Source organism: Petaurus breviceps, unplaced genomic scaffold (genome assembly GCF_028583685.1).
Source record: "Petaurus breviceps papuanus isolate PSGF00001 unplaced genomic scaffold, PetGlider_PUasm1.0 154, whole genome shotgun sequence".
Lineage (NCBI taxonomy): Eukaryota > Metazoa > Chordata > Mammalia > Diprotodontia > Petauridae > Petaurus > Petaurus breviceps.
Window position 1 is genome coordinate 10,635,971 of NW_027185715.1, and position 26,950 is coordinate 10,662,920.

At 40.5% G+C, this 26,950-nt stretch overlaps 1 protein-coding gene across 4 annotated transcripts in view; it reads left to right on the plus strand.

Moving 5' to 3' along the window:
• RASSF3 (Ras association domain family member 3) overlaps positions 1–26,434 on the plus strand; it is a 203,406-nt gene extending 176,972 nt beyond the window's left edge. For 3 of the 4 annotated variants that reach the window (XM_069080822.1, XM_069080831.1, XM_069080837.1), the window contains 4 exons: positions 7,623–7,730; positions 16,602–16,845; positions 19,477–19,586; positions 23,433–26,434. In XM_069080822.1, coding sequence (XP_068936923.1) covers positions 7,623–7,730; positions 16,602–16,845; positions 19,477–19,586; positions 23,433–23,582 — 612 coding nt within the window. In that variant the 3' untranslated portion in view covers positions 23,583–26,434. Of the gene's footprint in view, positions 1–7,622; positions 7,731–16,601; positions 16,846–18,767; positions 19,436–19,476; positions 19,587–23,432 lie in introns of those variants that run through there. The other variant, XM_069080842.1, reaches the window with a different exon arrangement.
• The last annotated feature ends 516 nt before the right edge of the window (positions 26,435–26,950 follow it).

Below are 26,950 nucleotides of genomic sequence, written 5' to 3' on the forward strand. Positions count from 1 at the left end.
GCAATTATAGAGCGCCTGCTGTATTCCAGGTATGCTAGATTCTGAGAATAGAAAGATGAAAATAGAACAGCCGCTGCCTTTCTATTCTATCTTACCTATATTTTGTTCTGCTAAGGAGCCTGTGACTTAGGAAGGAAGATGACAGTTGGCCGTTCTGGCAGTAAGCTCGTAGTGTCCTAGGGTCGCTAACCTTTAGAGCTCTAAGCATTACTTTGCAGAGAGGTCCAGAGACTTGAATCTCAGGTCCTTCCATTTCTAAAGTAGCTTTCTTTCCACTGTGCCATCTTTTAAGTGAAAGACAACATTGAAAATAAAAAGAATAAAGGGATAGAGATGACTGTTCTTGGTTCTGTTATTCTGTGTGGTTTCCATAGAATGGACTGGTTGTGACAATCCTGTGGCTGCTGACACAGTCCAGCTTCTAATCCCGTCTTCTCTGCAGGACAATGGGTGAAGACAATTCTATCTCTGTGGCATAGGGTGTGTTTCTCATGAGAAAATTCCCTGGGTAACTGCGAGTCTGGAGACCAAAGGGACTCCACCCATCAGGCAAAAGACTAGACTGACTGAAAAAAATAGATTTTGCAGGGATTTGCTTCATGGAAATATAAATTAGCCCTCGCCAAGAGAACCCCCCTGTGATAATGGCGAAAACAGAGAATGCAGGAAAGCGGATCGTCTAAAAAGGGACTTGTTAAAACTGACCAAATGAAAACAGACACTGGGGTGTGGTGCCCATACTGGTTGATGCCAACACAAATCACTCACATGGCATGCACAAAAAGCTTTGCTTTCCTCCTTACCACAGTTAAAGAACAATGTGCATTTTCTTCCTCCATCTTCCTCCCTTTTCCAGTATTCTTTCCTTTTCACTTCTTCCTGTGGTACCCATTTTTACACTATATTCCTTTTTGGTCTTTTCCCATAACTTTTCATGAATGAAAGCATTGTTTGTGTCTCTTAAGTTTGAAAATGCTCACGGGCATTATTTCTCCCAGACACATTCTGTCCTTTCTGTTTAGATTACACAATTGGTCAAGTCAGCAATAACATTTGGCGTATTGGGGGAGGGTCTCTTTCTGATTTAGGGGAAACAAAGGTGTTCAGTCCTTTGGGGAGGTTTCCACCCAAAATGATTTCTCCAGGTCTAACACTAAGAAATAATATCAAGAAAATTAATTTAAAAAAAAACAAACTAGTGGGACAGTGGATATATCGTGAGCCCTGGAGTCAGGAGGACCTGAATTGAGATCCCTCCTCATACGCTTACTAGCTGTGTGACCCTGGGTAAGTCACTTAACCCCAATTGCCTCCAAAAACAAAATTAAAAACTAGGAATGAAAGATTTGCACTTTTAAGGGGTGGCTAGGTAGCATAGTGAATAGAGCACTGGCCCTGGTCAGGAGGACCTGAGTTCAAATCTGGCCTCAGACACTTAACTAGCTGCATGACCTTGGACAAGTCACTTATTTTCCTCCAAAAAACAAACCAAAAAAAAAAAGATTTGCACTTTTAGAACTTAAACTATATTATAAGAGAAAAATCATCAAAACTATTTGGAACTGGAAGAGCCAGTTATTGAAACAATTTAGATAAGAAAGAATCAGAAATAATTAAATTCAGTAATTTAATCTTTAATAAAATTTTTTAAACCCATGAATTACCTACAGATGAGTTCCTTGTTTGCTTTCTTAACTTTTAATTTATTTTCCCAAATAATCTCTAAGGTCCCTCTAAATTCTGAAATCCCAATATCTTTGCTTGACTCCAGGTACTTAAGCCCGAATAGGGAAATAATGCGTCTTAAAAAATTGGAAAATAGTCTGGCAGAAGGTAGGCTTTGAGTAACATCTTATACCATACAACACAATAGGTTCAAAATGGATATATAATTCAAATATTAAAAGATTATACTACCAAAAAATTAGAAGTGAATCAGGTCAGGTATTTTTCATAAAGGTGGCTAAGAGGTGAATTCTAACCAAGTAAGACATAGATATATTCGCACAAGGTAAAGTAAAAGCTATTTGAATTTATTCTCTTAAAATTTATTCTCTCTAGGCATGTATATGTACTTATTTGTCTTTCCCATAAAAATATAAGCTCCTTGTGAGTGGGGATTGTTTCATTTATTGTCTTTCTATCCCCTTAGTGCCTAACACATAGTAGGCACTAAGCAAATGTGTGTTAATTCATTAAAATTAGAGCCAGTTTCTTTCATGTGCTGGCTTCCTTATTTTATATATCCAATATATCAGGGCTCTTTTTAGATTTCATTTGCTTTTTAGTGAATAAAACCAACTTGATTTCTTGATAAGGAGCAGTAGCAATGGGTTTTAGACATATTATCTCCCTGTTTTGGCTTATATACCCTGAGTCAAGCATAGATATTTGGACTTTAGAATTTAGAAGGATCTTAGAGATTGTTTGTTCCAGCATTGATTTAATCTGCAGTGGTATTGATTGGAAGATTTCTTTTTCTTTTTGGAAGCTGGGAGAAGGAAGGACATTTGTTACCCAGTCAGTTCTTGCTTGTGTGAGGGATAACTTGCAGTGAAGTTTCCCCACTCTGAAACATCAAATCTAGAGTGGCTTCACCATCTTCTAGGCCTAAGTTTAGAAGTCACCCGACCTTACAGGAATCTGGGACTTAGAGCAATGGAGACCCTCCTCAGGGCCACCCCAGTGCAAGATATGCCAAATTAGGACAAAACTGCCTTCCTGGCCTTGCATGGGACACCCACATTTCCGTGTTCTTTGTCTCCGAAATAGATTCCCGTGCTTAAATTGTGAACTTGCCTCCCCACCGATGGGAGTGAAAGCCAGTTGGGAGTTGGGCTTTCTGCATTAAGGGGTATATAACCATGAGCTTGCTTCCCCATGTTGCACTCCCTGGCAGATGCCATTTGAGCAACAGGGGAAGGGGTCCTTTCTCATGAGAAAGAATAAAGACCTTTTCTGATCTCGGACTCAGATTCCGAACTCTTTCATCTCACACACTTAGAAATCAGCAGGCATTCATTCAGTACCTACTGTGTGCTAGGCACTGTACTTAAATTCAGGAATACAAAGTAACATTATCTGCCTTCATGAACCTTACATTTTAATGAGGAAGACAGTATGTTTATTTTTACATATATACATACATATATATACATTAATGTAATATATATGTATATACACATGCACACATATAGATATATAAGATGCATACAAATCCGATCCAAAGTAACCTGGGAAGAAAGACAGTAGAGGCTCTAGGGACCGGGAAAGGCCCCCTCTACTCATGGGTACTTGAATTGGGTAAAGAAAACCAGGAATTCCTAGAGGTACAAGTGTGGAGGAAAGGATAGACAGCACAGAAATGTGGAGATGGGGGGTGGAGTGACCACCACGAGGGGTCATAGACATCTTGGTGGAGGGGACCAGAAAGGTAGGTAGGAAGGGACCCAGGCTGTGAAGAACTATAATTGCCAAATCAAGGACTTTCTATTTGATCCTAGAGGTGACCGTTGGAGTTTGAGCACAGGCATATCATGGCTAGAGCTTTGCTTAAGGGAAGTTATTTTGGCCTCTGTGGAGCATGGATTGGAGTGGGGAGAGGCCTGAGTCAGGGAAGCTATTGAAATGGTGTAGATGCAGAGATGATGAAGGCCTTACCACCGTAACCTAGGGTGGTTACTGTGCAGGTTTATCTGAGAGATAGAAATGATAAGAGTTGGCAGCCGATAGGATATGTGGAGTGAGAGTGAGGAGTCAAGATGTTGCAGACCTCAGGGACTAGATAGAAATATGGGGAAATCTTCAGTGTTAATGGTAAAGTTTGGAAGATAGAAAAACCATTTTGGACCTGTTGACTTTGAGGTAGATTGCCCATAGCTCCGGCCCTGAAGTCAGAAGGACCCGAGGTCAAATGTGACCTGGGGTCTGATTACCTCCCCCAAAAAGAAAAAAAATAGATGCCCATGGGACATCCATCCAATCTGAAATATCGAATAGGCAGTTTGTGGTGTGGGACAGGAACTCAGCAGAGAGACTCGTTCTGGGAATCATCTGCAAGAATTTTTAGAATCCGTGTAATGTAATCCTCCATTTCACAGATCAGAAAATTGGGACCCAGAGATGGGAAGTAATCTCTTCAGAGTCACATGGTGTGATTTAGGACCAGTGAATCAATAAAGATTTATTAAGCGCACCGTTCATGTGCTCCTGGGCATACCAGCCCTTGCCCTTAGAGTCTAGTGAGGGAGGCAAAATACAAGCAGACACACTTAGAGATAATTAACCGAGAGAAGGGAAGTAAGAAAGGTTGGGGACAGGCAGCCAGGTGGAGCAGTGAATAGAGCACCAGCCCTGGAGTCAGGAGGACCTGAGTTCAGATATGATCTCTGACACTTAAACCCAAAACTAGCCATGTGACCTTGGGCAAGTCACTTAACCCTAAGTGCCCTACCTTCCCCTCTAAAAAAAAAAAAATGAAAATTAAAAAAAAAACCAGAATTCCCATCTTAAAAAGAAAGGTTGGGGAAAGCTTCCAGGAGCTGAGCAGGAGTTAGAACTGGAGCCCTTTATTTTTATTTCCTCCCACATTTTTCATTACTCCTCCCCACCCAGGTTAAATTTCTCTAGTTTTTTCCTGGAGTTATCAGTCTACAATTGCTCAGGGAATACCCAAACCTAATGTTAACATCTAAACAAAGCATCATTCAAAAGGATAATAAACATGTTACAGTAATCACTATTAACTTAGATAATTGAAAATTGATTTGAATATACTTCAGATTAAAAAAAAGGTAAACAAAACACCAACCTCAAAGGAATCAACCGGCCCCACCTTTGTAAGGCCCCAGGAGAGCATCTGGTTCAGGCGGACTGACTCTTTTAATGGTGCTAGTTATAAAAAACCTTGAGAATATGGTCATAAATGGGAAATCCCAAGTATTTCAGTGTATTCCCTCCCTTCCTTCTGCTCCATCCCCTTCCAGTTCCTGGAGATCAGAATTTTATTCATTTTCATCCCCATGCCTGGATGGAACAGTGGTTACTTCCAATCCAACCTGAAAGCAACGTCTGATTCCCGTCATCTGCCCTTCCTTAGGCATAAATGCCATTTGTTTAATCCTCGTTCCCCATCTTGGATTAGGTAAACTGTCCTATATGTAGGCCAAGAAACTTTAAGAAATGATGAAAGTAAAAACAAAACCTTCTTTCCCTGGAGGAAGAATTAAAACAGCTTTGTTTTTCACATCCTCTGGGATGGAGAGAATGGGTAAGTACTCATTTTCATTGTAGAAATCTTTGCTGATAAGGAGAGTGAGTTTCTGGCCTGGGCTTTGTGGCCAGCTCTTTGGATCCACATCCTAAGACTCGGAGATTTTGGGAGGGGGGGAGGGATGGGCTTCTCCCTGGCCCATCAGAAACTAGAGACATTCGGCTTAGGCATGCCTGAAGAAACCATGGATCGAGCATATGCTTTTGAGTGGGTCTTCTTTCCCCAGACTTAATCCAAATGCTGACCTCACATGCCTTAAGCAAGGTAGTGCCCAAGCAGGCTTCTCTCTGCAGGGAATAGGCTGGCACTCCCACTTGGTTCCCCTCTCCAAGTCTTAAACAGCCCTGAGCTTGAGAATCCAAGGACCATTTCAGACTATATATGGTGCTGGTGTGAGTGTAGAACTGTAGTAGAAATCCTTGGGGTATTTATAACCCTGGTTGCTGCACTGAGAGGATTGGGGAACAAATGCCAGCTTGGATGTTCTCCAGCTGGGAGGGTTGTGTTTGTGCAAGTGTGATGTGTCTGGACTGTAAGAAACAAGTGTTCCGAAGCTTAGGGAGGTGGGTGGGGAAGGAACAGTTTAATAAATCTAATTTTAATTTCTCTTTATACAATAGAATTGATTATTTTTAGACCAAGTTCCTGACTGTTTTAAAAATCTGCTTCCATTTCCTTTTATCCCAATTTTTTTTTAAACTTGAGAAATCTTTTGAGTTTTAAAACCTCAACTAATGTTCCCAACACTGGTGGTCTGGGGGGGTAGGGTACTTGTGATGACATTTTAATCATTAGTTAATAGTTGACTTAAATCAGTTTGAATGTTTCCCCCTTTTAGTGGATAGAGTGATATACTGGGACTCTCGGTAGTCATGGAGACCTGAGTTTGAATCCTGCCTTGGTTAACTTAGCAGCTGTGTGACCCCAAGCAAATCAATTACCCTCTGCCTTCCTTATCGGTATAATGAAGATAATGAGAGTTCACCTCCCAGGGTGGTTGTGAAGATGAAAGGAAATAGTATATGTAAACTGCTTTACAAATCTTGAAACACTATAAATGTTAGCTATTACTCTGTTCACTGATTGATTTTAGTGATTTTTTTTAGTAGTGATATTTAATTTTAGTGATTCCCCACAATAGTAAATTATAGGTTTACTGAAAGTTCCCATTTTGTTTTGTTTTAGAACAGTAAGGCATATTTGGGGCCGCGTGTGTGTGGGGGAGGGGGGGTGGCACAGTGGGTAGAGTGCCAGGCCTGGAGTCAGGAAGACTCTTCTTCCTGAATTTAAATCTGACCTCAGACAGTTACTAACTGTGTGACCCTGGGCAAGTCACTTAACCCTGTTTGCCTCAGTTTCTTCATCTGTAAAAAAATGAGCTGGAAAAGGAAATGACCATGGCTGGAGTCAGAAATACCCGAGTTCAAATGTGGCCTCAGACACTTAGTAGCTGTGTGATCCTGGGCAAGTCACTTAACCCTGTTTGCCTCAGTTTCCTCATCTGTAAAAATGAACAAAAAAAAAAAATGAAGAGGGAAACCACTCCAGTATCTTTGCCAAGAAAACCCCAGATTGGTTCACAAAGAGTCAGACATGACTCAAATGCCTGGACAACAACAAATGCACCTGACCCTCAACATGGGGAAAAGTATGGCTTAGTGGGAAAGGCATGAGACTTCAGTTGAGTTGCTAGGTCATCAAAGGGGTCGGTGGTCGGTCTTTTGCTTTCTCTGTGCCTCATCTTATCTGTAAAAGAGGAGTTTAGACTGGAGGACTTTCCATAGACATGGGGTCTATGATTCTGTGATCTCTGATTATATGACTTCCTTGTAACTTGAGGTTCAGGAAATTGAATTGCCCTTTGCCCATAATATGATGACTTGATTCCCCATCCTCAGTCACGAAGGGGAGTGGCAGGTCTGGAACATCCAGATTCATCAATTCTTCTGGGGGGTGATGCTTTTGAAATACTGCATTAAATAGCGTATAAGATGGAAATTGTCAGTCGAACTCAGAGAAGGGAGTGATTTAGATGCCTCCTTTGGCAAAACGGTTTCTCATACCAAGAACTGACTTTTTAGTAGGAAAGATTTTGAAACACATGCCACATATGTTAATGAATGGGGTTTTAGGGTCTGCTTTTAAATATCCCGAGCAGGTTGACAGCCGCTGAGAACTGCAGCTGGGTTGGGGGGTGTGAGGTGTGTTTCAAGGTTAAGTGCATCGAGGCCGTTCTTCCCTGCAATGGAAAAAGAACCCCAGCTTATCGACTTTTCTCTCATTGCTAATGGGTGGGATGGCATTTTCTCTCCTATTGCTAATGGGTGGTGTGGTTTGTTTTTGTTTTTAGGATGTTGAGAAAGAGAAGGAAACCCACAATTATCTCAGCAAAGAAGAAATCAAAGAGAAGGTTCACAACTACAACTTAGCTGTTACAGACAAATTGAAGATGACCTTGGTAAGAGCCCCACTTTTGCAGTTTTGGTGAATGTGAACAATTAGTACATTTTGAATCTCCAGATGAAAATGAGCAGTGGTCTAATTCCAGAGTGGATGTGCCATGGAAGCTGAGTACTTTCTCATCCTTCGCATTGATTCTGTTTCAGAGCTGGGCCTCTTGGCCTGCCCTGAAGTTGGGGAAAAGATCTCTTCTTGGGTCCTCTTGAAAAGCAATGTTAAAGTGTTAAGATTCAGACTTGTAAAGAACTGTGCACATTATCAAAGTATCTTCAACGACTTGTCTGATCAGTGCCAGCCTGTTCAATAGGTGGTAATTCCGTTTGTAATAAGACCTCCAGCAGTCTGATCTTGCAAAAAGAGACTTGAAAGTGTCAAGGAAAGAGATATTATGCCTGGAGTTTGGAATGTGATCGAGTTGAAGTATTATCATCTAAGCAGGGGTTTTGGGGGTGGGGGTGTACAGTACACACACACGTGCATGTGCACAAAGTAGTTTGTAAAATTTAATGCTCAACTTGATATCAGTGAGTTGCTTAATTATTCATTTTCTTTTTTTTTAACTTTTTTTTTTCTTTTTTGCCTTTTGGAGGGCAATTGGGGTAAAGTGACTTACCCAATGTCACACGGCTAGTTTTGTGTTAAGTGTCTGAGGTCAGATTTGAACTCAGGTCCTCCTGACTCCAGGGCCGGTGCTCTATTCACTGCGCCACCTAGCTGCCCCTAATTATTCATTTTCACAGGAAGAGAATAAAGAAAGATTTCTTACCAGATTAAAAATGATAAACTTTCTACAACACTGAACCTTGTAATCATATTTAGAGTTGTTACAGGAGGAAGTGCTAGGGATTGAAATAAGGGCTTTGGGTGACAATGAACTGACCAGATCCAATCAATCAACAAGCATTTTTTTGAGTACCTGCTGTGTGCTCTGAGGTAACTAAGTAGCTCATTGGATAGAGTACCCAGCTTGGTGTCAGAAAGACTCATCTTCCTAAATTCAAATCTGACCTCAGACACTTATTAGCTGTGTGATTCTGGGCAAGTCACTTAACCCTGGTTGCCTCAGTTTCCTCTTCTGTCAAATGATCTGGAAAAGGAAATGGCAAACCACTCCAGTATCTTTGCCAAGAAAACTCCAAATGGGGTCACCAAGAGTCAGACATGACTGAGAATGACTGTATGCTAGGCTGGGGGGATACAGAGAATTACAAAAAAATGGAACGTCCCCTAATCTCAATGACTTTATTATTTTATCGGGAGAGACGTGAATGGAAGAGGGAACTTCTGGGTGAGTAAAGTTTTTCTCTAAAGGTCGACACCTTCTCTATAGCTTAAAAATGATTGAAGACCCCTTCTCCAAAGAGTTTTTGTTTATGTGAGTTACACCTATCAACATTTACCCTATCAGAAATTATAACATCTTAGTACTAAGAAAGTAGCTTTGACTTCACGGACCTCTGAAAGGGTCTTGGGGACCCAGACCCCCTGAGGTCCCTGGATCACACTTTGTGATCACTACTCTGGGCGGCTTTCTCAGACTGTTAGAGGCCAAAACAGTCTGAGAACCTTTGGCCTAGAGCACAGAGAGGGTAAGTTACTTGGCTGGGGTCACAAAGTTGAGACTTGAATCTAGTTCTTTCTGGCTTCAGAGCCAGCTCTGTCCATCCATATGTGTTACTGCCTCTCCTATAGAATAAATATAAAGGAAAGAAAATACAAGTGGGTTGAGGGGAAGGTATTAGCAGTTGGGAGTGTTAGGAAAGTCTTCATGTGAAATGTGGTACTCAGGTTGCGTCTTGAAGGAAGAAGGGGAATCAGTGAAGCAAAGATGAATCGGGAGGAATGGCCAGCATGAAGGCATCATGGGAAGAACAGTTGGACTGCATCTCAGAGCCCAGGAGGGGTGTGCAGTGAGCCTGGACAAGACCAGTCAGGGCTGTGTTGTGAAGAACTTATGTTTGACGTGGTCAGATCCGCGATTAGGGTGAATCACTTGGGAGGTTGAGTTGGAGGGAGGATGGGCTTGAGTGGGGAGAGACTTAGGCAAGGAGATGTCATTAGGAGCTGCAAGAGTCCAGGAGAGAGGCTGTGATAGCCTAAGGAAGGCGGCAGCTGTGGGAGTTTGACAGGGTCAGATTCGAGAGATGCTATGGAGGTAGAAAGCGGAGGGATGAGGGAAGGTGAAGAATGGAGGAGAGCCCCAAGGTTGTAAACCTGAGATTGGAGCTGCTTTAAACAGGGAGAAGGATGTTTGGAAGGGCAGAGGGTTTGGGAGGAAAGATGAGCTTTGTTTTGGACGTGTTGTGTTTGAGATGTCCCCAAATTCCATTTGGAAATGCCAGATAGGCAGTGGATAGATAGATACAGATACATGCCTAGGTATAAGGAGATAGATGTACATAGATAAACATAGACGTGCGTGCATGTATGCACACTATATATGCATATTGTATGTGCATATATGTATATTTATGTGTAATTGTGCATACTTGTTTGCTTGTTGTCACCCCATGTGAGCTCCTTGAGGGGCAGATGCTGTATTTTGCTTCTTTTTGTCCCCCCAGCACTTTGTACGGTGCCCGGCACATAGTAGGCACTTTAAGAAATGTTTCTTTACTGACTGATAGATTCATTTTTGTTGTTCGGTTGCTTCAGTTACATCTGACTCTTAATGACCCTGTTTGGGGTTTTCTTGGCAAAGGTACTAGAGTGGTTTGCTGTTTTTCCTTCTCCAGCTTATTTTATAGGTGAGGGATCAGGGCAGATAGGGTTAAGTGACTTGCCCAAGGTCACACAGCCAGTAAGTATCTCAGTATGAATTTGAACTCAGGAAGATGAGCTTCCTGACTCCTGGCCTGGCACTCTGTTCACATCCATATAGTCACACACACACGTATGCTCATATACATACATGTACATGCGTTACATGTACATGTTAGATGTCATCTGCATAGGGATGATAGTTAAAACTATGGGTACTGATGAGATCACCAAAGGATAGTATGGAGAATGAAGAAGAGGGGACCAGGGACACAACCTTGGAGAACACCCATAGTTTGGAGGCATGATGTGTCATATTGTACAGTAGGCCCCTGAAGTTGCCTTTCTCCCAGCTACAGACACTTAGGGTTCAGCATTGGGTTAACCTGTTTCAAGCAGGCTCTATCAAAATCACCGTCCTCTTTGATAGGACCTTTGGAACCATTGCTACTCACAGATGTGACTTTACCAAGGACATGAGCAAAAAGAATCCCAATTTTCTTTATTGTCGCAGTCCCTAAAAGTACCCAAAGGATCAGAGATCTAGAATTTGAAAAGACCCTAGAAACCCTCTAAACCCATCCCCCTCCTGCCTTTCTAGTCTAATGAAACCTAACTTACCACCACCTACCATGTACTCTAATTCAGTGACACCAGCTTCCTTGCTGTTCCTTGAAAAAGATACCAGACTCTGGTCCTTTTCACTAACTGTACTCCATGCCCAGAATGTTCTCCCTCCTAATCTCTGCTTCTGGGTTCCCTAGCTTGACCAGCCAAAATCCCCCCCTTTTTTTTTTCTTATTTCTTCCTTTTGGGAATCTGAAAATTTGCCATTTGTTAATGTTTTCCAGGTCATCTTTTTTTTTTAATAGTAATATTTTTACCCTGAATTACATATTAAAACAATTTTAAACATTTTATTAAAAAGTTTTGAGTTCCAAATTCTATCCCCTTTTCTCTCCCTGAATTAGTATGCAACTTGATATAGATTATATGTGTGCAGTCATGTAAAACATTTACATATTAGTCATTTTGTATAAGTAGACTCAAGCCAAAAAAAGAAAAGAATCAAAGAGAAAGAAAGTTAAAATAGTATGCTTCAGTCAGTATTCAGACAATTATCGGTTCTTTCTCTGAAGGCAGATAGAATGTTTCATCATGGGACCTTTGGGATGGTCTGAAGTCATTGTATTGCTGAGAAGAGCTAAGTCATTCACAGTTCTTCATCATACAGGATTGCTGTTACCATGTACAATGTTCTCCTCATTCTGTTTTTTGTTTTTTTTGCTTTTTGGAGGGCATTTGGGGTTAAGTGACTTGCCCAAGGTCACATGGCTAGTTTTTCGTGTTAAGTGTCTGAGGCCGGATTTGAACTCAGGTCCTCCTGATGCCAGGGCCGGTGCTCTATTCACTGCATCACCTAGCCACCCCACATTCTCCTCATTGTACTCATTTCACTTCTCATCAGTTCATGTAAGTCTTTCCAGGTTTTTCTGAAATCATTCTGCCTGTCATTTCTTATACTATAATAACGTAGCATCACAATCATATGCCACCACTTGTTCAGCCATTTCCCAGTTGATGGGTATCCCCTCAATTTCCAGTTCTTAGACACCACAAAAAGAGCTGCTATGAATATTTTTGTACAAGTAGGTCTTTTTCCCTTTTGTAAACTCTCACTTTCTGCAGTAAGCCTTCCCTGATTCCCCTTAATTCTAGTGTCTTCCCTCTGTTGTTTATCTCTGATTTATCCTGTATATGGCTTATTTGTACATGGTTGTTTGCATCTTGTCTCCCCTATTAGACTGATTTCCTTGAACACAGGCCATCTTTTGCCTATCTTTATATCTTTAGGGCTTAGCACAGAGCCTGGTACAAGTAGGTGCCTAATAAATGTTTATTAACTGACTCTCTGAGGAGTGGGGAACTGTGGCCTTCCAGGTCTTTGGGTGCAACCTTTTGACTGAGTCCAAGTTTTATGGAACAAATCCTTTTATTAAGAGGATTGGTTCCGTGACATTTGGATTCAGTCAAAGGCCCTCTCTTGAGGACATAGAGGGCCGCATATGGCCTTGAGGCCCAGGGTTCCTCACCCCTGCTCTAAATCATCATGAATTGGACCTGTGGACCCATAGACAGACAATGAGCTGTAGAGGAGTGGTTAGCCATTTTTCTACTCTGTTCACGTAGGATGTTTAGGTGACTCATTTGACAAAAGCGAGTTATTATTATAAAATGACGCTATTGCAATTGTGAGGTTAATAGGATGTTTTAATAAAACAGTAGGGGAAACCTAATATTTGATGAATCTAAAGGTCCCAGCTATCAGTGTAAGAACTAACTCTTTGACAAAAGCTGCTGGGAAAATGGGGAAGTGATATGAGAAAAACTAGACATAGACAAACATCTCACATCATGTACCAAGATAAGCTCAAAATGGGTATATGATTTAGAGTAAATGATGATACCATGAGCAGATTAGGGGAACATGGGAGAAATTATCTGTCAGATCTGTGGCTAGTACAAGGTTTCATGACCAAACAAGAAACAGAGGTATCAAAAAATTGATAATTTTGATTACATAAAATTAAAGGTTTTTTACACAAACAAAACTAATGCAGCCAAAAGTAAAAGAAAAGGAAAATGAGAAAAAAATTTACAGCAAGTTTTTTTTATTTCTCAAATAGAGAACTGTGCCAAATATAAGAAATAGGAGCAATTCCCCAGTTGATTAAAAAAAATTTTCAGAGGAAGAAACCCAAGCTATGAACAGTCATGTGGAACATCTACACATGTATAACCTATATCAAATTGCTTGCCTTCTCAAAGCGGGGGGGGGGGGGTGGGAGGGAGGGGGTGAGGAAGGAGGGAGAGAATTTAGAACTTAAAAGTTTAAAAACGAATGTTAAAAATTGTTTACATGTAATTGGGGAAAAAAATACTAAACTTAAAAAAAGTAAAATGCTATCTATTTCCAGATAGAACTTATGAGCTCAGATTGCATGTGGAAGCATATATTTTTCCTTTGTTAAAAATCTTTTTTTTTTCTTGGAACATGACTAATGACAATATGTTTTGCATGGCTTCATATAGAAAATGAGTATTGTATTTCTTGCTTTTTCAATGGGTAGAGGAGGAGCTGGAAGGAGAGAATTTGGAAAATAGAATTTTAAAATAAACTAATACAATAATAACCATACCAAGATTTTCCAAAGTTTTCCTTCCCCCTTAATATTCACACCTTTTAAAAGAGGATTAAGAAAGAGAGAGTCTGGGCTGCTAGGTGGCACAGTGAATAGAGCACCGGCCCTGAAGTCGGGAGGACCTGAGTTCAAATCTAGCCTCAGACACTTAACACTTACCAGCCATGTGACAACCCCAACTGCTCTCCAAAAAGCAAAAAAAAAAGAAAAAGACAGTCTTGTATGAAAGATAGGTTATTCTAATGGAAAGAGCCTTTAGAATCAGGAGAGTCATAGTTTCATGTGTCTTTGAATACTCATTAGCTTTGTGAGCAAAGGCGGATTTTTGTTTGGTTTGGTTTGGTTTTTTGGAGAGGGGAAGGCAGGGCAATTGGAGTTAAGTGACTTACCCAAGGTCAATGGCTAGTAAGTGTGAAGTGTCTGAGGCCAGATTTGAACTCAGGCCCTCCTGACTCCAGGGCTGGTGCTCTATTCACTACACCACCTAGCTACCCCCAAAAGGTGTATTTTTTAAAAAGTTAGCAGCTTCATTTGATAACAATAACCTAGGCTCTTACAGAGTAAGGAGTTCCAGCCTAATAATGTACAACAGGATGAACCCCCGTGCCCTTTTAACTCAAAGATGGTCAGGGAGGCTAGAGGACAGAAGGCAACTAGAACATACTAAAGAAAGAGAAGGAAGGAAGCAGCTTGGTTACCTGGAATTCTACCTGACTTACTGGATAACCAGCTCCATAACAGGAGGCCCAAAAAAGGTCATCAGGAAGAAGAGTTAGACCTGTGATTTCTTTGATATTGGGAATTCCTTCCACCCGTGCAAGCTGGCACCTCCTCGGCAGCTTAATTAACAAACAATATACCAGCTTTTACTCTACCATTTTCAATTTTTTGAAAATTACTTTTCTTGGACCCTGTTGGTGTTTCTGTTGAACATATGTTGGACTGGATGAACCTTCAAGCATCTGCCCTTTCAGCCTATGATGGCAACACCAGTGCCCTCAGGGCATCCCTCCTGACCCCTCAGGATGGTTTTCCAGGCGTCTTACTCACTTGGGACAGATTGCTGCTCTCCTTTCTGGCCTTCCGGAGGCCTTTGTTTCACTTATCTGCTTGGGGATGCAGCCTTGGCTTTCTGCCTTTAAGGCTACGTTTGCCTTGGATCATTTGTTAAAATGAATGATTTCCTTGGTGACCTTTATTTCACTTTATCCACGGGATCCCTTATTCAGTGACCTTCGTACATTGGATATGCAGTGTACAGGGTGAAACCAGATGCCATAGAAACACTGATATGACCACATTAAACAAGAGGAGAGGAAACGGAAGGGAGGTAATAAAAAAGGCTCTTAGATCAGAGATTATTCACCTTTTTTTTTTGCATATTATGGCCCCCTTTGGCAGTCTGGTGAAGCCTGTGAACCTCTTCGTGGAATAATATTTTTAAATGCATAAAATAAAATCCCTAGAGTTACTGAGGAAACCAGTTATATTGAAGTACAGTTAATAAAGTATTTTTGAAAAAAAAAATCATGGAGTCCAGGTTTGCAATCCCTGTATTGAGGCTACCAAGTGTCTGTAAGAAAGAGTTTAGAATGAAAAGAGGAGACATTGAGTAGCTGGAAACAAAATGAATGGATTCCATTTATCCTTTACTTACATTTTTTCCCTCTTGAGGATCATGGCCATATGTCCCCATAAGCCTTCTCCCAGGAAGCCTCCCTTTGAACATCTGTCTTCCATGTGTCTGCAGAAGTGCCAAAAAGTCCTGTTTTCTTGCAGCCTGGCAGAAATTGCCATGGGAAGAAGCCTCAGTTTACTTCTCCTTTGTTGCCACTCTCTAAACCAATAGACTCTTAACATTTCCACTAATGCCACCCTCTGACCCAAAAGACCTTAACTTACCCCAGCTTCCTTACTAAGGTTCTTTTAGCAGTCCAAGAAATGAGATTATAATTCCATTTATACATTATAAATAAATGGTTATGCTTTCCAGAGGTTAACTCTTGCAGTCTGAATTTGACTTACGTGATCTTGAAAGTTCATCATAACCTGGTTCATGTTGATCCTTTAAGCAAGAAATGATGTCTAAAACAGTTATTTGTATGCAGTAACAGCTACCCCAGGTGATCTGCTCCAGCCTCTTGGATTACCCTTTTTAGTTAGGATGTCATAAAGTTATAATTGTGGCTTTTTTCCCCCCAGAAGGGTTCACTGTCTTTGATGGGGATACCTCCTTTGTGCACCCAGCCAAATATTTCTCATTAGCCTTAATAAATTTCATGGTTTGGCCAGCAGGGATTTGAATGGAGATATTGCCTTAAAAACGGGTCCAGACTCCTTACATGTGGCTGTAGTACCATGAATGAGTGGGGTCTCAAAAGCCGTAAGCATATCAAAGCCCACAGAGAAGCTTCTAAACCTTCCCCATCTGCCTAACAGACTTGACTCATGGGCTGTGTGCCCTACACATTGTGCCCTATATAGTGCCTTCCATTGAGGCCTCTGTCTTTTTTTTTATCCTGAGCTATAATTTCATTGTTTTAGGGAACCTCCAGCATGGAAATTCATTTTAATGTTTAGCAGCTGATCTAAGACCACAACCCTAGAAAATTGCCAACAGCAGTGAGAGGTTAAATGAACTGTCAGCAGTCACACTGTTAGTTATGGGCTTAAATTTCTGAAGTGGAGTCTTCCTGACTTCATGACCCACCCTCTCAACACCAGCCCACGTTTAGGCCCTTTCTCTCTGGGGGAGAATCTTTAGAGGAAATCTACCACCAGGGTACAAGAGCAGAAATAGGGAGGAAGATTTTTTGCTTGACACCGGCCCCAACTCCCATCTCATTTTAATGCCTTCCAAACTCCAGGGCTTGACTGGAACCGTGTTCTTTGTCTTCCTGCTGCAGAATTCCAATGGGATTTACACTGGCTTCATCAAGGTTCAGATGGAATTGTGCAGACCTATCAATGCATTGACTTCTCAGAACCCGGAAAAGCAAGCTCCCAATGGTAATGGCTGCATGAATACACTTCACATCAGCAGCACCAACACTGTCCGGGAAGTTATTGAGGCCTTGCTCAAGAAATTTCTAGTATCTGAAAGCCCGGCCAAGTTTGCACTTTATAAACGTTGCCATAAGGAAGATCAAGGTATGTCGCTGTTTAAGATGTTCTGTTTCCTATCCTGGGCCTTTTCATCATCATCCTTCCCATGCCAAGGGAACCCATAGTGGCTTCCCATTGCCTCTTAACATTTCCGACCCTGACTTGTCCATCCTTATCTTGTGCTACTTTTTTTTCACTGATTAATAAGCAAATATTAAATGCCTATGATATAACAGGTACCACACTAGGCACTGGGGATACACAGATGAATACAAAACCATTTCTGCCTCAAGGAACTTCTTTCTGTTTGACAAAATCACACATAAGATCCTAGAACTGAAATAGGCCTCAGAGGTCACCTTGTCCAACCCCTTTGTGTGACAGATGAGGAAACCAAGGCCTAGAGAGTTGAAATCACTGAACCAAAGTTGCAGAAGAAAAGAAGTTTCAGGGATGGGATAAAAATCTGTGTACTCTCACTCCAGAGCCAAGGCACCGAGTTCAAATGTGGCCTCAGACACTTAATGGCTGTGTGACCTTGGGTAGATCACTTAACTTCTGTTTGACTCAGCTTCCTCAACTGTAAAATGGGGATAATAATAACCCCTCCCTACCCAAGGTTGTTGTGAGGATCAATAGATATTTAATATGTGTTTAATATTTATTTAATATTAAATATTATTTAAATTAAATATTTAATTTTAATATTTATAAAAGGCTTAACACAGTGCCTGGCACATAGTTAGGTACTATGTAAATGCTAGGTGGTGGTGGTGGATCCAGCTAGACAATGATTGTCCCTCCCACCTCTAACACACACGTGTACATATAAACGCATACATATATACACATACTTACACACGAGGAGTAGCTGGGTGGCCCAGTGGATAGAGCACTGAGCTTAGGATCAGGAAGACTCATCTTCATGAGTTCAAATCCAGCCACAGACACTTTCTAGCCGAGTGACCCTGGCCAAGTGACTTAATAATAATTAAATTTGTCTCTGTGTACAATATCTATATCTGTACAATGAGCTAGAGAAGGAAATTGTAAACCATTCCAGGATCTTTGCCAAGAAAGTTCCCAAATGGGGCCTTAGAAGAGTCACACCCCACTGAAACAACGTTAACATACCCCCCCCCACACACACACACACAGAGAAAGCAAGAACGAGCTATTTCATCTCACAGTAAGTTTCCAAAATACAGCCCCTATATTGAACTCCCTCTACCCTTGTTGTTAAGTCATTTCACTCATATCCAAGTCTTCATGACCCCACTTGGGGTTTTCTTGGCAGAGGTACTGGAGTGATTTGCCATTTCCTTCTCCAGCTCATTTTATAGATGAGGAAACAGAGTCACACAGCTAGTGTTTTAGTGCTGATTTCAACTAGGATCTTAATTGGATCCAGGCTCGGCACTCCATGCACTGATCCACAGGGCTGCCCAACCTCCCCCTTGTAGCATGGGATAAAACAGTTTAGCAAAACCACCCACCCTGGTGCCCACTTTGAGAGCGTATGCACCATCGTGTGTTTGTAGACTTCTAGCTTTTCACAAAGAGGACAGAAACATATTCCGTCATCTCTTCTCTGGTAGCCGTTGACTCTTGCTAGGAAGTAGCCTTTGAGACCTTTTTAATTAGAAATGCTCCACCATGAGTCTGTATACCTGGCAGTTCTATGAGGTCTGAGGCACCGGTCTCCTGTGCCCAAGGCATGCTTTGGTAGGACACAAAGGAAGCATCCGTCCTCTGGGGCAGAGAAGAATATCACACCCACATCCCTTTCAGTCCTCCATCTTTCTTATCAGAGATGAGTCAAAAGGGAATAAATATATTTGTCCATTGTTGGATGTTGTCTACAAGAAAATGCCAGCAAACACAGCTTATCCACAATGTTCCTTTGACTTTGAAGTATCTATATTTCATTAGTCACTCTCTTAAGGTTTTTTTTTTTTTCCTTCTAGCGTTCCTGGGTAGAGCTTGAAACAGCTGTAGGAAATGGACTTCTACCTTTGTTGCCCACTTAGGAAAGTCTGTCTGTCCCAAGACCTCCATACCTGCTGTTTATTAAACCTCAGTGCTAGGGAGGAGTGGTGGGGAGTGTCGGGAGATCACAAGGGGCACTTTCATCCTGCCAGCTCAGTTTTTCTCTCATATTAAAAACTCTTTGCTGCTCAACCTAACAATGTTAGTTAAACCCCATTAAAATAGTACCTTTGCCTGTTAATACTTTTTTTAGCCAAGCAGGCAGAAAAACTTGACTGGCATTTTTCTCTGGGCGTGTGCATATGTACATATAGTGCATATGTGCATATATGTACTTTTAAATTAAAGCTGTTGACCTTGAATGTGAAAAGATTTGCTTGATTTTTTTCATATACAGGACTACATGTTCTTGTCACAGTCTTTTAAAAAAAGCTTCAGCATGTGACTTAATTGATCCTTTTTTTCCCCTGAAAATAATCAGAACAGGACTAATTATGCTTTGCATTGTCTGTTTTTATCTGACGTGTTACCTGCCCGTGATGTCAATTCGTTCATTTTAGTACAGGTCAATTGTACTAAGATGGGACCAGGGAATAGTGGATAAATTTTCTTTGGCGGTTGGGAAGCAGGCTAGTTTACTGGTTAAATAAGCACTCTAGAAAATGGATCTATTGTTTCCCTATGTAGTATACGCGTGCAAGCTCTCAGACCGAGAACACCCCCTTTATCTGCGTTTGGTAGCAGGGCCAAGGACAGAAACTCTGAGCTTTGTCCTTCGAGAACGTGAAACCGGAGAGGTGAGTGTGGTGTTCCTTATTATTGTTTTAGGGTACACCATCCCTGTTTATCTCGATGGTAGGTGACCTTTGTAACCAGGTGGGACGAGGAGGCAAGGACAAACCCAGTGTCAATCTGCCATTAACATTTTGTGTAAACTGTTTTTTTTTTTTGCTTGATATTTGGGGTGGGGTGGGAAGAATCAGTATTTTTAAAAAGTATTTTTCAGGAGCAGAAGGGGACACAGTCATTTTTTTTTTTGCTATCTCATTAAACTTAATGTTTATATACATATTTTTAAAAACAGATCTTATCTGCCCTTCTTTCCCTTTCGTATATTGAAATGTTTGTGTTTGTTAATTAAATCACCATTTGAAAAATGGATTTCGGTCACAGGCCTTTGAGTCAGGAGGACCTGAGTTCAAGTCTGCCCTCAAAAATAACACTTACTAGCTGAGTGACCCTGGGAAGATCACTTAACCCCAATTGGCATTGCCCCCCAAAAAATGGATTTGGGGGACTGGAATTTTGTAGTTGGTCTCCAAAGATTTTTCACACTCTTACATTTTTACTGTTAGCTTAATTTTGAAAGTTGACATTTTAAAGTTCATTCCTAATAAAAAGTTTCTTTGCTAATTCATTGTAAATGAGCAAAAAGGAGTTTCCTGCTTCTTGGCTAGCAAGACTCTGAATTAAACACATTTTTAAAAATTTCACAGGATAATAGCTTTGGAACTTTTAGGCCTGTAGTTCAGCCCTCAAATTTTATAGAGGAGGAAATTAAGGCTTAGAGGAGCAGGATTTGAACTCTGACCCAGCCAGTGTCTTCTGTTGTACCATATTGCCATGAATGCCTATATTTGGTACTTCCCTCGAGGAAAAATGTCTTTAGGGTCGAGCAGCCTAAGGAGAAAAGCTTTGCAATGACCTTGGACTAGTTGTTAGCTTCATAGTTAAGAAATCTGTCCACCCCTTAATCTCAGTCTCTTGTCTAAAAAACGGGAGTGATAATAAGTGACTTTTGGGCAGGAAGACGGAGATGAATGAGACACAAAAATGAATGAGAGAAATTAATATGAGACGATCTCTTCCGCAGCTTGAGCTACTTCCTTGAGAAGGAAAAACTGCTTTTATACATTATTCATGTTACTTTTTTACTTAGGCGTTCTGAATACAGATTGCCATTGTTCAGAAAAGTACTATTTTGGAATTCTCGTTTGGATTCCTAAAAGGGCATCGTGACCATCCATATACTAGCATTTCCCCTCAAAGCTCCAACTCCAAACACTTGCTTACCCTCCCAAGAGTTTAAGTTCGTATTGTTCTGTTAAGTGATCCCATCTGGTTAACTTAATTCATAAACTCCAGAGGAAGGATCCAGCTTCAGCTGGTTTTGGAATGTCACCTCACACGTTGTTAGAATTTAGTCAAAGTTTATGTTTAAATATCATAAAGCACTTTTTTTTAAAGGGAACAGTTGTATCCCCGATTGCTGTTTGTTTTTTGACAGGCTAGGGAGCTTCCAGGAAGGATACTCTCTCAACCACAGAGATCATAGGTACTGATTCTCCCATTTATAATCATATAGACCTAGGGTACTGAGAAATGACTCAGCCAAGGTCACACAGCCAGTATGTGTCAGAGACAGGGCTTGAACTCCCATCTTCTGACTCTCAAACTAACTCCCAATTCACAATGCCACAGTGCTTCTCTTTTTTTTTTTTAATTTTTAAGCAATCGGGGTTAAGTAACTTGCTCAAGGTCACACGGCCAGTTATTTCTGGGTGTGGTGCTGAGTGTCTGAGCCCGGGATTCGATCTCCAGGTCGTCCCAACACCGGAGCCGGTGCTCTTACTCGCTGAGCCACCTGGCCGCCCCTACACAGTGCTTCTCTTAAATATACAGTATATGAGGTTTCTCTTGCTTGTTAATAATTTCAAGATCAACTGAGAGTTTGGTAATACTGGCTTATTTGTTCATTTTTTCTTTCCACTCTTACTTAGCATAATATGCATAAAAATCTCCTGTTTATTGTATTTTATTTTATTTTTTTTAGCATTTTTAATAAGGTGAAAGCAGCATGGTGTAAACTGTCCTTCCTCCTACTCCCTTTACAACATTCCTTGTACCTGGAATCCCCTCCCAGCCTCAGTTTCCTATAAAGCCCAGTGTAAACATCCACTCTGAGGAAGCCTTTGATTATTCTACTTCACCCCTGGCTTTTAGGATCAGAGCTTTCAATCTGGAAAGGAATCTAATCATTTTACAGATGAGGACACTGAGTGCCAGGGAGATAAAATAGCAGAGCTGGGATTTAAATCTTTTAGTCATGAGAGTGAGCCCCAAAATCCGAAATAATTTAAGAAAGAAATTTATTAGGTCTTATGATGGAAGAGAGTGAGCCAGAAAGGAGGAGTGATATGGTTCCCTCTTATCCAGGTGTACATATATCATAGGATTTAGACAAGGGTATCTGTTCATATCCATAGTTAAGCGGTTTTACCCAGAGAGCTATGTGAGATCTAGGTGGAGACTTGGGTGGACCCAGGACCTGCTAGTACCCACAATTCCTTGTCATCCTCTGCATTCCTGGAGAGTTACTGAGGTCAGGGCGACATTCTGGGTTGAAACAATTTTAAAGTTAGGTTCAAATGATAGTAATAAATAATGGATAATAATCCACAAACCCAAGTCCTCTGATTTCAAATCTGGCATCTTTTTTAAAGTCTCAAAATGTTATATGATCTTTGTTTTACTGATAAATAAAATTTTATTGTTATAATACATTAGAATAAATAGCAAATTTTATAGAAATATTGTATATAGAGTTTATAATTATATATTACATTTACAATATAGCTCACATAATTTGTATAAGAATAATGTAAAGATGTTAGAATTTTAATAAATATATGCTCATATTTGTGTTTATATCATTTATGATAGAATGTATTTAATATACCATAAACAGAATCCATATAAACATATTATCATTATAATGTTTACGAATATACAATACAAATATGATATTTATAAATATTTATAAAATACTTATAAATATACAAATAAATGTGATATAAGTAAAATAAGTTTTATATGAATATTATAATATTTAGGTATATATAATTTATTCACAGTAAAATGATACATTTCATATAATATGAATATAGAATTTATATAAACACTACTATAAATACATTTTACTAGTTATAAATATAATAAAATTGATACTTAAAAATAAAATGTTATTTATTTTGTTAAATATTTCCCAGTTATATTTTAATCTAGTTGAGGCTACAATTTTTTTTAGCATTTGCTCTAGGCAACTTTCTGAGACTCTCTAAGCTATAGAGACCCATCGACCACATCTTGGGAGTTCTCTTTACCGGTGAAATCTCAGGTCTGGTTTCTTTCCCTTTCATCTATTTTGTCCTGAGGTGGGGGATAAAAGAGAACCGCCTCCCCCCCCCCCCCAAAAGGGGGCAGCTGCCCTAACCACTTAAGATGTACACAGTAGGTAGCCAGTAAATGCTGACTTGGCAAGCTAGATGGTGCAGTGCATAATTCCTGGGATCAGGAAGACTCATCTTCCTGAGTTCAAATCCAGCCTCAGATACTTCCTAGCATTGTGACCCTGGACAAGTCACTTCACCCTGTTTGCCTCAGTTTCCTCATCAGTAAAATGAGTTGGAGAAGGAAATGGCAAACCACTCTAGTATCTCTGCCAAGAAAACCCCATGTGGGGGTCACCAAGAGTAGAACATGACAGCAACAATTGAACACTAACAAAAATTAAAAATGCTGTGATGCATTATTCACCGAATCTGTGTGTATGTGTGCGTCTGTCTCTGTTTCTCCCCCTGCAGTGGGAAGCCTTTAGTCTTCCTGAGCTACAGAACTTCTTGCGCATTCTGGACAAGGAAGAAGACGAACAGCTTCAGAACCTTAAACGGCGCTATGCAGCTTACAAGCACAAACTTGAAAAAGCCCTCCGAGAAACATGGAAGCTGGATTAAACAGCAGCCCCGGACCACTCAGGAATAGTGCAGGCTACTTTAAAAAACAAAACAAAACAAAAATTAAAAAACCCCAGCAAACTCAGACGGAGCGTGCTTAGTACAATCTACATGGCAGCAGCAGGTGTCCTCGTTATTAAGTGAGCTGGTTTACAGTTTTGTGGTGACAGGGGACCTCTCCCCAATTTTTAGATTGAGTCTCATTATACCCGGCACCTCTTTACCTGAGGGACCCTCAGATTCATCATACCACCCCAGAACCCTCTGTTGATGAGTGGTATCACAGCTCAGCAGGCCATGAATCTGTAGTACATGACTAACAGAATTCTAGGACGCTTTAAAACATGAAGGATAGGGTGTGGTTTTCCCCTTTACCTGTTTTTTTTTTTTAAATGATCTTATGGCTTTTTAGCCTAAGAATCTACAGATTGGCTATTTTTTTAAAACCTGAAAGAAAAATCCATTCTGAACAGTTTTAAGCATCAAACTATGCTGTTTTCCCTGTTGTTAAACAGTTCATAATTTTGCATGAAAACAGCCATGTATAATGAAAGGCATAAGGAAGCTAGGAATTTTTGAGAAATGTTTGAGGGATTTTTAATGGAGTAGACCTAAGGAAAGAAAAGAGTAAGTTAGTTGAAGGCATGAGTCGAGATGAGGGTTCTTTGGTGGCTAGCAGTGGAATTGTGAATGGTTTGGTCATGATAGAGAAAAAGGATGTGGAATTTGCTTGTAACTTGCTTTTAAAGCAATACAGTTTGTTTAAATCATACAATGTTATATATGTGGGATGACTTGATTTCTTGGGAGAGGGGAGATTTAGGAGAGCAGCTAATACAAGGGAGCAAAGAAAAAACCGGGTGGCTCCTGAGGTTGCCTTGAGAACCGAGGGTAGCCAGTGTACCTGATAAACCAGGGCCTTTGTCTAAGCAGAGTAGCACCCGCAGGTAATTTGGGATGAGGTGTGGAATGGTAGGTCTGTCTGGTGACTTCTCTGTAAAGAAGCAGACCTAAAACCAAGAGAGGCACAGACCAGTTCCCAAGGAATCGGGAACACTTTGGTGTTGCCCAAGGACGTCCCCTTAGCGTTTTAGAAACCTTGTTGCCTTTGTGTGGCTTCTGTTACCTGAGGCTGTTTCCTAGGAAGGTCTGTCTTTGTCCTTAGCAGAAAAGACCAGAGGAAATGAGTTATTCCACCTGTTTTCTCACGAAAAGAAATCGGTCAGAAGCTACATCTGATTCTTATTTTCTGGGCTTTTAAGACTAAAGCACTCAGAGCCTTGTGGAGCATGCCTAGTCATTTTCCTTCTTCCTCTCTCCTTCCGTTCTTCCTTTTCCTCTCTCCTTTGGAGTCTGTGATACTCCTGAACTGAACCAGGATGTGTTATGTTCCCAAGGTCTCCCCTCCCCACCCAAGATTGCTTGGCCCCTGGCACAATCGGAACATGCAAGGGAAAAGGAGGGGAAGAATTTGTATTTTGACTGCTAATGTAACTGGTATTCTTACAGACATTTATTTAAACAACCGATGTTTTTTCCAACCAACCAAAGAGACAGATGGGTGTGCAATAGAAGCCTTCCTCAGATCAGGTTCAAGTAACTTCTCACTCTTGAGTAGTCCTAACATAAATGGTTTATTCCAGTGAAAACATGAAAAAAGAAAAGAAAATTTTACATTTAAGTTCCAGAGGGCCCACCCATGCTGCCCGTGTTTTTACTCTAGACATTTATTATAAATTCCCAAGGAATTGATAATACTTTAGTGACACCTAATGGCTTCTTCGCGAAACTCCAAGGTGGTTCAGTCCTGTGCCTCCGAATCTGCTAATTGTGCCTTGCCGTCCCTTCCTCTTCTCATTTCCAGATTTTTCAGGCTGACTTGACGAAGAACAATCATTTCGTCCTAACCGTTTGTGGGTTATGCAGTACTACACAAGGGACTGAGACAATCGTATCTTCCGAAACTGTTAAGGAAAACTTGTTTAAAATGTAGAACGATATCAAATATGTTTGCCACACCATATCTGTTAAGTTTGCATGAAACTGTGTAGTGCATGTATGAAGTTTTAAGTGACATTATCAACAGACACTTTACTGTAATGTTCAGGGAATGCCGGTATTTTCTTTTTATTATTCAGACCACAGCCTGGGTTTGAGTATTCTCTTAGCAACCACCACCTGACTTTTGACTAACCTGTCCCAGTTGGGCGAGAACTTCTATTTCATGAAGCTTTGACTTTTCCTATTTTGAACGCTCTTAGGATCTAACAGTGGTAGCTGATGGGTATCTGTGAATTATCTTTTTTTTTTTTACTTGAAGTAGATTGTCTGTAAAATAGGCATCCGCATTTTATATGATCCAGAAACCTCAGTGGTTGTCTTAAATGCACTACAAGTTACGATTTGGAAAACTTACTGTATTGAAATTTGCAGGTCTAGAAAGACCGATTTTGTTGTGTTCTCCATCCCCCGTCCCTCCCACAACACTGGTTATTGCAGCAGCTTTTAAATGTTTAAAAAAAAGAATTTTTTTAAGAGGTCAGGTCTAGCCAAAGAAATGTTTTGAGTTTATTTTTTACCAGTTGCTATGTTAAATGACCTGAGCTTTGCCATAGTGTTGTTGATATTCAGTGTGTGATGGTACAGGAAAGAGGTTAAAAAGAGGTGGTGGTAATGCAGGGAAGCATTTTAAATTGTAAAAGTAAAAAAAAAAAAGGTTTTTTTTTAAAGTTATACTATTTATAATTTTGACAAGTTTAATTTTATTTTTATAGGGAAAATACTTTCCCCTTAAAATTGTTTCTGAAATGGCAAATTATGGTTCCACCTATTAAAGTTGCAGTTGTTGTTTATTTAGTGTTTGTGTGTTTTAATTTAATGACATTCTACAAATAATTAAAGAAACCTGCATCAAAGATCACTGGGTAGGAGGGAAGAGCTTGTGGCCCATTTGGATGGGTCTCTACAGAGCACTGAAAGAAGAATACAGGGGAGGCTAGGTAGCACAGTGAATAGAGCATTGGCCCTGGAGTCAGGAGGACCCGCGTTCAAATTCGGCCTCAGACACAACTCAAAACTAGCTGTGTGACCTTGGGCAAGTCACTTAACCCCAATTGCCCTCCAAAAAGAAAAGATTACATTGGTTCTTTTTAAACTACTGCACTTTCACTGCCTCCTTAGGAAAGGTCACTCTTAGCTGGTCGCTCTGTATTGTTTCCACTTTGAATTTTTGGTTTAAAATCCTTAACCTATATCTGATACTCTAGAACAGAAATACAAGTAGGTTTGTTCTTCTCTTTGTTCCACTTTGTTCCAGCCAACATTTAAGGTCAAGTTAAAATCTGTCTTCCCCTCGTTTATTTATTTGT